The sequence below is a fragment of the Zosterops lateralis genome (genome assembly GCF_965231275.1).
Source record: "Zosterops lateralis genome assembly, chromosome: 3".
In the NCBI taxonomy this organism is placed as follows: domain Eukaryota; kingdom Metazoa; phylum Chordata; class Aves; order Passeriformes; family Zosteropidae; genus Zosterops; species Zosterops lateralis.
This window is the reverse complement of record NC_139764.1, coordinates 19,405,930-19,422,565: the sequence shown is the minus strand read 5'-3', so window position 1 is coordinate 19,422,565 and position 16,636 is coordinate 19,405,930. Positions and strand designations below refer to the sequence as shown.

The 16,636-nt window shown below is 44.4% G+C and overlaps 1 protein-coding gene across 1 annotated transcript in view; it reads right to left on the bottom strand.

Annotated features, from left to right (window-relative positions):
* Positions 1-7,157, bottom strand: part of TGFB2 (transforming growth factor beta 2) — a 61,446-nt gene extending 54,289 nt beyond the window's left edge. The window contains exon 1 of the mRNA XM_083858386.1: positions 5,877-7,157. Coding sequence (XP_083714512.1) covers positions 5,877-6,219 — 343 coding nt within the window. The 5' untranslated portion in view covers positions 6,220-7,157. The remainder of the gene's footprint in view (positions 1-5,876) is intronic.
* Positions 7,158-16,636: the final 9,479 nt, after the last annotated feature.

Below are 16,636 nucleotides of genomic sequence, written 5' to 3'. Positions count from 1 at the left end.
GATGTTTTAAGAAGAAACATTGCTGCTTCAGACTGACTACTTCAGGAAGCCAAGTGCCAGTGATGCTGGAGCTAGGCACCAACTATCCACAGCATGGACTGAAGGGAAGCAAGCAACAGCCTGTGGTGGAAGGCAGGGTGCAAGCTTTCCCTAAACAATCCAAACCAATCCTTTTAATCTAAACAAACCAGCAGAAACATCCGTAACACATTACTACATTAAACAATACCTGGGGAGCGTATCATCCTCAAGCTAAAAACTGCCTGCTTGAAAACATGCTGCATGTGGTTTCACAACAGGAACGAAAACATTTGTGTGTCTTCACTCATGACTCGTTTTGTCACCATACCCTGGGGTTCCTCTCTTTATCTGTAATACAGGAGCAGTCTAGCACATCAGTGCAAAGGCAAAGGAAGTCAGCTGCCCAACAGGGTCAGCCTTCTTCAGGATCACTGAAGAGTTTCTTCTTTCCTCTCTAAAACATTCTGTAAAGCATTTCCTTCTCACTGGGCGCCCATGCCCAAATGACAGATTTCAACACAGTGAGAGGGATTTGAACTGTCTGGCTTTGTTCATCCCCGCAAATGCACCATAAACTGGGGCCCAACTCAGGAAGCTAATTAGGCATACACAGAGCCTTAATGCTAATGAGTCTGCTCATGTGTGTGAAGCTCAGTGCATCTCTCAGGGCTGTGCTGAAGAAGCTCACTGAGAATGACAGCCAGCCCTCTCATTCATCCTTTCGCTCAGCTCTGGTGCAGACAGGAATCTCAAGCTGACAGTAAAATGCTGGAAGTAGTAACTTCGAAGTAACACAGCCATCCCGATGGCCACCACAGCTCTCATGCCGAGTGCCAAAGAGGAGCAAGGCTGAAAACAGTATCTAATGCAGCTGATGCTCTGCTCTCCTCACTCAGTCACTTACCCACACTAGTCCTGCACATAGAGCCAGCAAAAGCAGCACAAGCTCTGGGCACTCCCTGCACATCTCCAGCCAGGAGCAGAAGACAAGGGCACATTTCCAGAAAGGTCTCTGGGACTATAAAACATTCACACTGTCAGTGGCTGGAGGGTGGGGAGCAGCAGAGGCACTGCTGTGTATTCACTGGATTTTAAGCACGGGAACAGGCTGCCCAGGGAAGTGACTGAGTCACCATCCCTGGAGGTATTTAAAAGTATAGATGTGGCACATAGGGACATGGCTTAGTGGTGAACTTCAGAGTGATAGGTTAACAGTTGTACTCAGATGATGTTAAAAGTCTTTTCCAACCTAAATGATTCCATGATTCTGTCAAACCTTCTCACCCACCAAACTACAATGAAAAGTACCTCTTTAAAACAGACACAAGAGAGAAATTCCAGGAGGGTTATGGAAAGGACTTGAGAATATAGCCCTGTTTTGCAGCTCATCTGACCATGCAGTGTTAAAGAGGAGGGTATTCAGCTTTTCTGTAGGCTTCATCCTCTGGAAGAAAGTCAAGGACTATGTGTCATTCTGGACTGGCTCTTGGACCTTCCCTGCTGTTTCCCAGCTTGGCACCCTGCTTACAGTAAAAGTGGCTGGTGATTCAGAAGCCAGGCAGGAAGCACATGTGGTGCTGCCCTTCATTAGTGCACCAGAGCATGTTATTTTATTATCCCTCTCAGTACGTAAAGGACTACTGTCTAGAAAATGACCCTGTGCCTTTCTAAAGCCATTTGCAATTTCCTGGGGTTTTCCACCTACGAAGACTGCATTAAGTGTCATTCTTTAAAGAATAAGGAACTGTTGTCCCCATGACTCTCCTTGGGAAAGTCTTCACATTGCTTCAGGTGCTCTCTGTAATGCAGAGAGTATGCCTGGCAAACATCTCCTCCTACAAGAGGTGCTCCAGAGCACAACCACAGGTCCAGCATGGCTAGAAAGTTTTAAAATAAGATGTTCCTCCTGAGTCTGTTTCCATATCATTAATAACACAGGAAAATCCAACAGATCAGACTCTGTGTTGTGCCAAATGCAAACACAGGTGAGCAGTTAACATGGTGGTAATGATGCAGTTGGTGCTGGGAGCTGTCTGCAGGAGCAGCTCCGGTACGTCGAAGACAAGGAATCCACATATGTGTAATTGCTGGTAAATTGAGTCTTTGTTGATAAAGTAGAACCATGTCATTGTGCCCTGCCAGCTTATAATGTTGTCTTTCATGGGGCAAATATTCAGCAGAACGATGGCCTATGTAAAGCAGCATTCTGGGACAGAGCTTCTGAGAAGACTAATCCTGGCCACCAGTGCAGAATGGAACCCATGGAGGCTCCTTCACACCCAGGTAGCTTAAAAATCATGAAAAAACAGGCCCAAACTAAGAAGAACTGCTTTCTTAGGCTACTGAGTACTTATAAACCTATCTTCAAGAATGCAGAAAACTTAAAAATTTACCTGCATTGGCCTTAAGCTATCACTACAAACCAGTTCACTGAGTTGGAATGAAGATGATAGAACAGGCCTTTGCCTCCAGATACATGTGCTGCCTGTTTTTCTCAAGTATGCCCATTATTCATTAACGTTACAATTCACAATCCTTAACTGTGTTGGCATTAAATTTCTGTTTACTCTCAGTGCAATGGCAATCATCACATAGCCTAATTATCAGGCCCTAGATATTCAATGAAGAAGGGGTAAGTAATAAGCTTCTAATGTGTTCCAGCATTCACAGTAATCAGTTTTAAGCATTTACTCAGATAACTTTGCCTAGGCACAAAATTCCCAAGAACTCTCTTAAGTTGTGCTCAGAGAACACCACCTCCAATATTCCCCTTTAAGGCTGCTCTGAAAAACCTCAAATTCTGACTGTCATCTGGACTTAGGGGAGATTCAGACCCATACAGATGCATACTGTCCTGAGCACAAGGCATGCTTGACAGACAAAAGCTTTCTGCTTTTTTCCAAAACATCTCTGTAGTATTTTTTTCTGACACTTCTTTCGCATCTGCTGCTTTTGGGTCAGGCAGCCCCTGACTCGCTGAGTTTCCACCTATATCCTGATGTGTCCTTAACCTCAAGTGGACCCTCAAGCCAGATGCCCCCTTGTTTCCTCAGTAAACAAACTATCAGTAAACCTTAGCACAACTTTAGTTTGAGCCTTAAATTAACAGCATGTGAAAAGATTAATATGAATAATTTCAAAACTAATCAGATCCCTTCTTTAAATGTTGACACAGTATTATTTATATCCCATAAATACCTTCTTGACTAAAATTCATCCCAGGAGATTGGCACCTTGCCAGTTCTATTCATATTTACTGTATTTATACAGTACAGTTGGCCAAGGATAATATTTAAGACAAAATATGCCTTAGGGTATATACAATATCTCTTATAGTTTTCCTTTTAAATCTCCTCATTGCTAAAAATATTTAGTCTGAACTTTACAAAATGCCCCACCAAGACCTATCAGCGATCTGTAGTGATATATTGCTGACTATGAGTATAATTAGAGCATATTTGTAATACTTGGGTTGTAGTCAGTTACTGAACGCTAACAACTTGCGGTAAAAACTGAACCACTGATCTTTCCCATGCCTGCCTTCCAGCAGCTTTTGACCTCCAGCGCATTCACACTGATCCCCTTCTCCCTCCTGCCTCTCTCCAACACAGCAGACACTGCAGAGTTAAAAAAATCCACTCTGAAATGCCTAGGAGAAAGTGCCTCTGGCCGCCAGAGCTGCACTTTCAATTTCTTCCCTTAAAATATGGTGGAGTGATTTCTTCCTTACTGTCTTTTTTGGAAAGGATCGCTCCATCCAGCATAACTAGAGAGCAGTGGAAAAACAGTTAACCTACTTACTCTGATGTTAGGACAGCCCTCGCACAGTAGTGCTGGATGTGCTGCTTGCTGGCCCTCGGATCCCAAACGTCTGATGCACTCTGTTGGTAGATACCTGCAATCTCCTTTGCTCCTCCAAAGCCTCTATCGATACTTCAGACCGAATCTGGCCCCTGACAGCGTTTTAAAAATAGATCCTCTTTTGTCAATACCATCCAAGTCACACACCACAGATATTTTAATTATCTGGGAAGTATGCAGCTGCATTTTGAACCATTGGTTCTTTGTAATTTGCTGAAGCAAGGAGAGAGGACAGATGTGCTCAGGACAGATGCACTTAGCAACTCTCAGAGACTCTCTCCTATAGGTTCAGCTCCCCAAGCCAAGGCACTGCTATAGGTGTTCCCAACCTCTGCCCATAGGCGCTGCTCTGCCCTGGGTGTCATCTAATAGGTCTCAAAAGGAAGTGCTGACTCCTACCAAAACCACCAGCAAAACAATACAGCACATCAACGTGGAAAACAAGCATGACTTCTGTGTTCTTGCTACGGCTATGAATTATACTGAACCACCCTGCTCATACCCACTTGGCTCCAAATATGTGGGTTTTTTTTTTTTCAAGAAAGAAAGTATTTCTTCCCCAAGGGTAATAAGGGTGGAGTGTATTTATCATGGCTATTAAGGATGGTGCCATAATTACAATAATAAAATGGCTCTGACTGCCAGGATGTCCTGTACCTGATGTTGTCATTTAAGACTAAAGGAAGAAAGGGAGGCAGCTGCACGGAGCGTGGGGTTCAGATACCTTGGCTGCCATCCTAGGACTATCCCATGCAAGACACAGCAAGCCCCAAAGCTACAACTTGCTAAACTAAAAATAAATAAGGGGAAAATGCAATTAGAAACTCTAGGATAAAGTTACCAAGATGGCTGAATTATCTATTTAAGCAAGAGCTATGTGCTTTTGAGAAACAGACAGCAAGTATATAGGGCATCAAGTGGTGGGGGAGGGAAGCGAGCTAAATGAAATGACTAGGGACTAGGGTTTGGTTATGTGAACGGTGAAGTTATTTTCTGCTTCTGGTATTTCGCTTTCCTCAGTATGATGATGATCTAGATTCTTTTAAGGCAGTGCGGTGCCTTTTCTTTCTTTTTTTTTTTTTTCTATGCACTTAAGCTTCACTACCAAAACAAAAAGGCACGTCGTTATGATTATTAATCACTCTAAGTGGATTTGGTCAGCACAGAGCATTTATACCCTCTTTTTTCTTTCCTTTTTTTTTTTTTTTTTTTTTTTTTTGGTGCAAAACGTGGCATGGATCACCAGAAGGTCGTTAAAAACAGCAAAATGCAGACGGGCTGAGACAGGTTCCAAGAACCGAGGCTACCCAGAAGGGAAAAGTTTCTCAGTACCTGAAATGAGAGGTGCCCACGAACCGAGAGGGGAGGCCAGTTAAAGTGGGAAGAGGAGGGAGGAGGTCTCTGCCCTCTCTGAACACCAGTGTGAACAGCAGAACAGTCTGCGGGACAGCCTTCTACAGGGACAAGACGAGCTGGCGACTTTTTTTTTTTTTTTTTTTTTTTTTTTGTCTTTTAAAGACCTCCTTTTCTTTTCAGTTCTGGAGAGATGGAAACCTGCCCGCTCCAGACACTCCAAGGGAAACAAGAGCAGTGGAAAGATCTTGGCTCTTTCTGGAGGTTGCACACGGGGCTGGGGGGGGAGCGGGACCCCGGGATGGGGGAGCCCTGCCCAGGTACGTGCTGGGGGCACCAGAGACACCCCGAGGCGTTCCTGGGTGGCTTTAAAGGGCTCTGGACACCTCGCCAGCCTGGGGCAACAGGTGACCCCCCAAAAAAAAACCACCCACCCAGTCATATGTTTGCCCTGTCACCTAAATTAAACCCTAGCAGCCTCCACCTAAGCGATGCTGAGGATGACAAGCGAGCAGAGGGAGGCAGATTTTACGAGATTCCGAGGCTTGGGGGTGCTATTTAAAGGTGCCGAGCACCGCTGGAGCCTCGGGGGGAGAAATTACGCACACACACACACATGCACAAACACAGAGAGGACTTACTTTCGGGGTAAAAAGGCTGCATGTCTATTTTGTAAACTTCTTTGGCGTAATACTCCTCGTCGCTCCTCTCCCTCTCGCAAGTGGCGGCTCTGTGGTTGGCTTTTTCCTGCAGCAGGTCCCTGGTGCTGTTGTAGATGGAGATGACCTCCGGGGGCACCTCCTCGGGCTCGGGGTACTCGTCCGGGGGGCTGGTGAGCTTCAGTTTGCTCAGGATCTGCCCCCGGATGGCCTCGATCCTCTTGCGCATGAACTGATCCATGTCGAGGGTGCTGCAGGTAGACAGGCTGAGAGCCACGGTGGCCAGATCCACGGTGAGGAGCACGCTCAGCAGATAGCAGTGCATTTTAAGGGTTTTTAAATACAGCGCCCCCCCCCCCCACAACACCAAAAAAAAAAAAAAGTGACTTTAGAAACGGACGACAACAAGAAAAAAAATTTTTTTTTTTTTCAAAAAATAAAAAGGGGATTTGTGCCAAAAAAAAAAAAAAAAAAAAAAAAAAAAAAAAAAAAAAAAAAAAAAAAAAAAAGGAGACCTGCGGATAAAATACTCTTAAAAACCGGGGCTGAGAGGGCGGCTCGCAATTGGAAAACGCACGGGAGGCGCCAGTAAAAAACACCAGTAATAATAATAAGGAAAAAAAAAAAAAGGAAGAAAAAGCAAGTTGCTACAATTAGATAAAATTCGGGGGTGCAGCGAGCCGGACAGCAAAAAAGGAGGAGGAAAAAAGCCCCCAAATAGATACAACAAACCTGCAAATCAAGTAACCGGCAGAGAAGCTGCTCTCAGCGCGCTGTAAAACAAAAATCTGAAGGAGGGAGGGAGGAAAGGGGGAAGGAAAAAAAACCCCAAAAAAAAAAAAAAAAAAAAAAAAAAAAAAGAAAAAAGAAAAAAAAGAAGGAGGGCGAGAAGGCGTAGTGCAGTGATGGGTATCACAGGGCGCTGCCGCAGCCGGCAGGGAGGAGAGGGTGCCGGCGCGGCGCTGAGCCCGGCCGTGCGCCCGCAGCGCCCGACGGCTCCCGGCGGGGAGCAGCGGCACCGCCCCGCGCCCGGCGGCGCTCAGTGTCCCCGGCCCCGGTCCCGGCGGCGGCCGAGCGGGCACCGAGAGCCGCGCACGTGTGCGCCCGGCAGCGCCCGGCCCCGGCCCCCGCGCCCGCCCCGGGCACGGCGCAGCAGCGGCGGCAGGCGGCGGCCCCGGCCCCGCGGTGCAGCCCGTCCGGCCGCGTCCCGCAGGCTGCTCCGAGCGCCCCGCGCCGCATGCACCGACCCACCCCCGCCCGGGCCGCTGCGCGCCGCGACGGCTCTTCCCTGCTCCCTCCTCTTCCTCCCAAACGCCAACCCCGCGCCGCAGTCAGGCAGGCAGGCAGCGCCGCCGCGCCCCGGCAGCCTCCCCTCCCGCGGGTCCAGGCGCGGAGCCCGCCGCCCGGGGCTGGCCGCTCTTCTGCCCCCCCGCCCGCCTCCCCCGCGGGGCTGGCACCGGGACTGGGGCTGGCCCCGTCCGTCCCCGGCGGCTCTAGCGCTCCGCCCGGCGCCCCCCGCCTGCCGCCCCCGGCCCCTCGGCTCTCCCTGCGCGGAGGGGACGGGTGCCAGCAGATAACATCACGGCCGCGCGGGGAGAGGGAGATTTATAGGATCTCCCCGCCCCACGTGCTCGGCTCGCTGCGAAGTGACGTGGAGGGGCTGCGGGAGCGGAGGGCTCCGCGCCGCCGCCCGACTATTTATTCCCCTCCGCGCCGCCCGCCCGGGACTCGCCGCAGCCCCGGTGCCTCATCCCGGCGAGAGGAGAGCCGAGGCTGCCCGGAGACGGGAGGAAAAAGCGAGTCCTGCCGGGCTTTTATTTTACTTCTTTTTTTAAAATAAAGGCTTTAGTGCTTCTCGCACCTATTATTAAAGTAATTGGGCCAAATAGCGCTCCGGCTATTTAGAATAACATAGAGGAGGAATAACACGCCTCTGGGACACCGCTCAGACGCGTTCCTGCTCAGGGCTGCGGGGCAGCTCTGCCCGCTGCTCTGTCACACAACGCTCCTCGGCACTGCCCCGCTTTCACTTCCAAGAGTGTTTTGGGCAATTCTCGCTGCTCCGCGGAGACCTTGGTAATCGGTACTACCGGCCAAGGAGGGACAGACAACAAATTTGCTCCTTCGCCGGGGTCTTCTCTCCTGTCAGAAGCGTGCAAATACATCCTCATCTGCACTTGACAGAAACTCTCAAGCCCCAAATGCTTTGGCTATGCCTGTAATTCAAATTTTCCGCTGCCTCTTTTGGCCACAACAAACATCACAGGCTCCATCTATACCCAATCTGCCCCAGGGAAATCACTCCACAGTCTACTAGGCAGCCCTCAACTTCATGCCATAAAGCTTTTCCTTTATAGTTCATTTATCACCACTGTACATTAACTTTAAAAAGTGATCAAGTAGCCTTTTTCTTTACTCTCCCCCATTTTAGCTCTACATTCCCTTCTGAATTAAGTTATCACAGGTTTTACTCGCCAGAACTTTCCAATAACATCATCCTAAGTGGGGCAAGGCTGTTTTTGAAAAACCTGTATTTTCAGAGATGAAGAAAGATGTAGAAGAGGTACTCGAAAGGCCATATGTGTTCCCAAGAACAGGTCAGCCATTGCCAGTGGTACTAGGGGTAAACACACATGAGAGAAAGGAGGCAGCATGACTGGGACCTGGAAGCACACTGAGAATCATGTAAGACACAAACCAGCCAAACACCACTGAAGGCTTCCTGCAGCTGACCACACCTCAGGAACCATCTTCTTTCTGCAAAACCTTCAAATGTTTTCCCAAGCTGGAGAACACCAGTCCCCAAAGTAAATGCAAGTTTTCCCATCCCAGGGAGGAAAAGTGTTTCCTCTGAGCAGCTGTGGCTGTGTGCTGGGGTGCTGGAGGCACCCAGCAGCACGGAGCTGCCACACGCTGTTTGCCTTGGCAGGGCTCTGCTGCAGGGGAATCTTGTGCCAGCACGACCAGCTAACCTGGGACTGCTGTGGTTACCAGCAACGGTGACATTCTCTGAGAGATGGAGGAGCTATGAAAATGTATTTTTGACAGGTATGTGTACACACACAGCCTCTAAAAGTAAACTTCATTCTTTACCAGCATGTGGGTATGTACAGCCCTACATGCAACCATGATTGCATCCTCATGATGCAAGAGTTAAATCCACTTAAATCCATGAATTCTCCTGCAAGGCCAGATTAAACCTCTCTGCCACAACATCACTCTTTTACTGCTGTATATGTCAATGTCCTGCTCTTACTGACCTCAAAAACACAGCTGCAGTGTCAGGAATGGCAACGTTTCCAAAATTACTCAAATAAACAAGCAAGCTCAACGTGTAGACTCAGCTGGTTTCACTTCTGCAGCACACCTGTACAAAACCAAGGGGACAGTTCCTCGAGCTGTTACATCTCACAGCTCCACTGCTAGCCAGCTGAGGAATCAGCTCTGTTACACGAGGTACCTCGACCGCAAATACTTCTAAAGAAAAGGGTTATTAAATTATTTCCTCCAAAAGCTACAGCTGAAACCATGAAGGAATTCCTTATACAGCAGCTACGGCCCTGTAACATTTGGCTCTGCGTGTCACTCACCTCGAGGGCTTCAGAGCAGTGATTGGGACAGTGCTGGACACCCTCCTCAGGCAGGGAACTTACCCCATCTCTCAGGGTCCCTCTGCAGACACAACCCACCAGAATACAAAGTGTTTTGGTCCTTGAAAGTTTATTATTGGTGGGGAAAAAAAACAAAAACCCAACCAACCCAAACTTTGCAGTGTCTTTCACAAACCCTGAAGCCTTAGGTTTGCCCTGCTGGAGGCCATCGGCCCCCATGTGTTCAGTGCCCAGCTGGCCACGCTGCCCATGGAGCTGCAGGAGGTCCAAGCTCCAGGGAAGCCCCCCGTGTAAGCTGCCAGAGATCCAGCCAGGCTGACAGCAAACCAGTCCGACTAGATTTCAAAAGTTGCTGAGATTCCTTCGGATTTGGCAATGATTCCTCAGTGCCTTTTAGACCATCTAGGAAAAAAGAAAAATTAAGATAAATCTTGGGTTTGTTCTCCTCTGAGAAAAACCCTTTGCTTCTCTTCTGACCCTGTCAGTGTGACATAGGGCATTGTCAGGCTTACCCAGGTGCATGTCTCCATTTTGCCTTATGACTGCAGCAAAGCTGGAATAAAACTTCCCGATATCACCATGGTGATGTTTTTGCCTTGCAGAACTTCCCGGGCACATACATTCCATTCCAAAAACCCTGGCCACTTGGGCTATATCCCCAGCAGCTGCAGAAGCCCACCACACATGCCTGAGCTGCTCCAGTTTGCTCCAGGAAGGGACATCTACCTGCTAGTCAAATCATTCAAATATCTATCCACATTCATAAACATTGACTTTCCATTATGTAATCTAAATGGAAAATACCTGGAACATACACATCATGATAGATCAGGTCTTAGTTCTAAATTCTCCCCCTTGCACATTTAAGGAGGCTTTTTTTGCCACTGAAGCCCTGCAAACTAAACTCAAACAGGTGTCATTTTTACCTTGTTAAAATGAGGAACACACAGAAGAGGTAAACAAAAATTGTCAGAAATGGCAGAACCAAACTGCAGGCACTCAACAAAGCCAGACAAAGTTTCATATCACAGAATTCAACTATAACATAACCTTTTACACAGGTCATTCTGCTTCTACATTCTACTGTTAACTTTCATGACTATTGTCCCACTTATGGTTTTGTATTTTATGTTGCAAAGCTTTTTAGTTTTTATTCATTCCACAATAGCTTTTATCAATGACTACCTGTTAGTTTCAAAAGCTGCTGGGATAATTAGGCACTGAAGGTAAACTCAGCTTACATTTATCTCTTCCTTGTGCCTCTGTGAAATGGCCTTGTCCTGTGGGGCTGCTGTCAGTGGAAGCTTTGTAAGTCAAAAAGTGGGAATGGGCCCTTAGCATGCACATGGGGAAAGAACAGAACTTATCTGTTTTGGTGCTTTTAATTCAATACAATACTGTCTTTTTTACATATTAATTTTTTTTTAATAAACACTAACTGTTTATTAGAAAAACAGAGACACCTGGAAAGTTACTTCACTAAATGTAAAGGTTTCATGTTTCCTATTAAGTTAAAAATTACATGGTCAGGATTTTACAATTTGTGGTTTCTTTTTAGATTGTTTTGGTTACACGCAAATGCACTGTGCAAAACACAAAGGCAATAATCTTTCTAAAACTGCTGACGACCAGGTCATTAAGTAAGGTGGCTGGTCACATTTCATAAACTAAAGAACATTGTTGGAAGAGGAATAACTTTTAAAAGTTAAGAGGTGACTTTTGTAAATTCTCACACTGATGACGAGCGTAGGATGATTGCACAATTAATTCTTTGTGGCACGCACAGAAATCTGCAGCCGTAACTGTGGTCATGTAGAATCTCAGTCATTCTGATGCAGGGTGCTAGGAAAAAAAACCTTTTGAATTCTCCTTTTTATAAAAATACACGTATAAAGGTTCAACTCGGAGAGCCAAGGTGGCACCTAATAAAGGTGAGGCAAAGAGGAGATGACAAATAATGGAAAATTGTAATATATACTATAATAAAACCTTAGATTTTACTGTTTATTATCCTTAGTGAAGTAGAAGTCCATACCTCTGTGCTGCACATTTCATTAGTGTGTGCTGTAACGCCTGGATGAATTTGAGAGCAAACCCTGCTGACCTTACTAACACAAGCAGCCCCATTGCCCCAGGATTGCATTTCACACAACCACAGCCCATTCCTGCAGCACTCATGTTCTAGCAGATAAAGGCTATTTTATAGAACATGCTGTTTGACACGCAAGACTGCTACCCATATATACATATGTAACTACTTGTCAACTTGCAAATCAAGGGTACATTTCCAATATATATAGATAATTTATTTGTGTGAACTAGAACTTCTTTTAAATATATATAGAATAACTATAAAATATATAACAGGAATAAGAACTTTTATTTTATATATATTTATAGATACACACACACTTTTGTGCATTTATAAATATAGGTATTCATACATACATACCTATATACATAAAAAAAGTTCTCATTCTTACAAATAGATTTAATAATTTCAGTAGAAACAGTCACAAGAGTAGTCAACAGGATCTGATCCAAAAAGCCATTCAGGTGTCATCTCTGAGAACTTATGGAATGGCATCATCTCCCACCATCAAGTAAGAACACAAAGCTGTAATGTCCACATAGCAGTGTATAGTCTGTGTTTAAAACTGCACCTTAAAGAAAAACATCTAGAATGAATTAACTCCAAAAAATTGGTTACCAAAGACCACCAAAAAAACCCCAAAACAACAACAACAATGGAACTGTAGACAGAACACGTTAAGCCAGAATGACTAAAATCTGAAAGAAAGGGGGAAAAAATCTTATGGATAAAAGGAAAAAGGGAACAGAAAGGAACATCACCCGTAGTCTGTGTTTCAGTGCTATGTTACTCTTCACATGGCTGGGATTTTACAACTCCTAAAATAGCTTCTCCCCAGTAAAGTTGCACCCTGTCTCCACAGAGTACAGCCAGACATGAGGGGTCTAGGGAAGCATCAATAGCCTAAACCTCATATCTTAAAAACATACACATTTCCCATAAAGGCCTGCACACATCAGTGCTGCATCCAAAGCGGTTTCTGGTTCCAACAGCTGATTTCCAGCTTTGAATCAGTTAAGATTCAAGTCTTCATAAACTTTGCCAGAGAAGTTTCCCCATGGTTACACCTCCTGGAGTTTGATCCCCTCATGTGCTTTCCCAAATCTGCTTGTCAGCTTTGAGGATGCCACACTAATCTTCTATGTATCATTCCAGTTTTAGTCTATATGCTTCTGAAAAAGAGGCCTTCCTTAATCCTAGCACCTGTGGTTTTAATCACCACAGGAAATCCTGTTTCCACTTAAGTCAGTAAGACTTAAATATCAGCAGAGGAAAATGATCAGATTCACTAACTAAAAATAAAAATAATTAAAATAAGACAGAGAAATATAAGCTCGTTGGTTTATAAACCAGAGGGCCTCGACATCTACTTATAGCAAGCATGACAAAGTAAAGACAGTAGGGTAAAAGTCATCCCTTTAATCTCAAGGTTTGAACTCGTGACCTGCATCTCCTTCTCAGTATTACAGCTGTTGCCTTCTTTTTCTGAACTGCATGGTGATGATATGGGTTATACCTCATTAAGTAACACACAAGTGGTATCTGTAAATATTGGATTCCTAACAGAGCATCCACTGGAGTTTATTCAACAAATTAAAACCATGTAACTCAAGTCAGAATGTGCACCCAGATTGCACTGTTAAGTTTTAAGAAAATTACGTGTGTAGCAAGATTAATTGGCAGCAACTTCAAAAATGGGCCAGCCAGTAATGCCGTATTTAAATCATATTCTGCTGCTACAAAAAACAAATAGCTCTGGGTCTGGTATCCTGACTCCTTCACAAGCTGCCTATGCAGTCTGCACAGATGAAAAGCTCTAATAAGCTAACACAGCTTCAGAAATGTATTTTTCCTAATGGTTTTAAAGGAAGACGTGATCAAGAACATCCTAGAAAGCTTACAGAAAGCCATGCATTGTTTCGTATTACCTCATGAAACACATCCAAACCTGCAACCAAACCAGACCTCCTGCAGTACCAAGCTTTTGTGCTGCACTCACCAGATAAGTGCAGAGCTCTTTGCTTCTCAGCCTTACACATTTTCAAACACATTTTCTATGCCTGGCTACTGAAATCAATGAATGCAATATTCCTGAATGGCTGATTAGACTAGTTCCTCCTAGACAGATGATGGTTTGAACTTGGTGACTCCATCTAGAATTAGAGCAGAAAGATCCATTGCTGTATTGCTAATTTTGATCCATATCGAGATTATTTTAGAGCTGGATTTTGAACAGGTGACCTCTGCAGAGTGGCAAAGATGTTCAATATTTGCTTCTCCAAAATCAATGGTATTTTAGATGGGATTGCAATTAAAATAACCTACTCCTCTGGTTTTAGCTGGGCTCTATGGACCAGTCTCTAAACTGGTCATGGGTACTGTATCATCATGGATACAGTGATAGCTGAAATGCCTCCTCTCACAAATTCCAGTGTCATGTGAACATCCACTTTATCAACAATTAAATCAGAAATAAAAATGCCTACAAATCGGCTGCAAATGTGCATCAGATCAGTAGTGTCTCACATAAGGGACCTGAGTCCACAAGCTCATCACTGTAGTCCTATGAAATGAAAAGCAATTAATTCATCATGGGACAGATAGTCCAGCAATATGCTTCACAAGGAACTGAAGTGAATGAGAATCGAAGACAACAGCCTGTGTCTGGGAGGCACAATATTGACATAGAAAGTCACACATTTCCCTTCTTACTTGAACCATTTTCTTCACATAAAATGTGTTCCACTTCTTTCATTCTAGGCAATGACACCAAAAATTTAAAATAAAAGAACATTCCAGCAGTTAAAAAAAAAAAAAAAAAAAGGCAAAACATAGCAGATGGAGAGAAGAGCAGTGGCACTGGCAATCCTGGTCTGACCTCCTGGTTGAAGTGCTACATCAGAAAGATGTCCAGCATCTTGCAAGGCCTGACCAGTCCCTTTCTAACACAATCTACAAGAAAGAATATCAATATATCATCCTCCCAATTTGAGCAATGTTCACACTGGATGTATATTTGTACTTGGGTCTAATACATTGTTTTGGCTGAGTAATGCATCCTTAAACTGAGGATCTTGTCTGAAGGTTCAGAAAAATCTTCCATCTTTTTCTGTTAATTATGAAGAGACACTTCAGAATTTTATGAAGTCTTTTCTTAATTAATGAGCATTTCTTTCATGAGGATGTACCACATTTCAGCAGGTACTGTCAAATATTTCACTACTTTAAAAAACTACCACATACTGTTGTTACCTTTTGTACAAAACTCCACTACTGCAGCAATATTGCACTACTGTGCAATGTGAACCTCTTTTGAAGCTCATTGGGTTTATAAAAGTGAGGATGCAGAGTACCCCGTGGTGGAAAGACTGACAATATGTGTTTGATTGCCCTTCTCCTCCAAGCAGCCCATGAGGTGTGACTGGGAAGGTGCTATGGGCAGGTATGTCAAAGGCTCAATTACCAACAGCTCAGGGACTCAGCTCTCCAGTGACAGTTTTCATTCAGTGCCTGACCTCAGGCACCCTTCCTGAAATGGACACAAGCCAGTTCTTGTCCCTGGACATAGGGTACCCTAAGAAAAAGGCTGCTTCACTGCCCACAAAACCTGCAATTTATGGATCACTTAAAAACCAAAGAAAATCCTCTTCAGATAAACTGTACTCAACATGAAAGTCAATGCAAAATCCACATAATCAGGAAAGCTTTTCACTATCTTGTTGCTTGAATGAAGCAACACTTTTAAGTTTTTCTGTTCTGAACAACTGAGAATGTCCTCCTTTATCAGGATAGAAAAGCAAAGTTCAAAGCAAGAGAGCCAAGACTGAACAGCCACTGGCCTTAAGTCACAATCACCACAATTATATTCATAATGCACTTTATAAAGGGCTCATAAATGGCTAGTGGAATCTTTAAGTACATCAGATTTTAAAATTATGGCAAACAACCCCCTCTTACCTTCTACTTTTGATGACACACACCTACAACACATGGCTTAAAGAACCATTAACATATCATCAGCAGGTTTTATATTTAACCATTTCTTAATTACGGCATGAAGTTTCTGATAAGAAATGTAACCAGTTTATCTTGTAAGTGAACAGTTTCTATTAATTATTCAGCTACTTCTGAGAATACTATGTAAGCAATCCTAGCGGTATGAAACCCTCAATGCAAGTCTGATCCTGGTTAGCAGTTCACAATTAACACCACATTTACTGAAAACAGAGTGAAGAAACACTAAGAAAATGTTGTAAAATGATGCTCCAAAAGTTCATGCACTGGCATGAGAAAATGGTCTATTGAACCAACTGTGGCACTGTGAAGAAATAATGGTTTTTATGAGTATTCCTAAAATAACCTTCCAAAGTGCCTCTTGGAAACTGCTTATGCTCATGGGTTCACATCCAAAAGCTTGACCAAAGTGCCCCAATTAATTTAACAATTCTGTATCCAACAGGTTAAACACATGGATTTAAACGAAAGTAAGTCATTTCAAGGGATGGAGCATTACACAAATACAAGGATCTTTCGTGTTCTATTCAGTTTGACTGGAGTTTAATTTTTAACATGTCCCTTAAGACAGAAAAACAGTTGAAAAGATGCGTTTGAAAACAATGCTTTACCTAAGAAGTATCAGCCGTTGCTAAAAGTCTGAAGAAGAATGATAAAGAAAAAGCCCTCATCTGCTAGATCACTTACAGAGGTGAAACACTGGAGGGTTACATGCTGCAAGACGTTAGAGCCACTGCTTTAGAACAGCAGTAAATGAAATGTACAGTGTTCCACCATCTGTTAATCAAGAACTTGTTCAGTCTCCAGTGTCTGAGGTCTTAGACTCCCGAGTTTAACATCTTACTTAGCACAAGGACCCAATCTGTGTAACATGATCCTGAGTCTCCACTACCTCAAGCCTTCTCCTGGCCCTCTCACTCCTTACCTCAGCAAGTCTTGAAGAAATCATTGAGCAATTTGCAGGGATTGGAAGTGAACAACACTGATGACTGCTCTGTGTGTATATTAACTGTGCCAGGACTCAT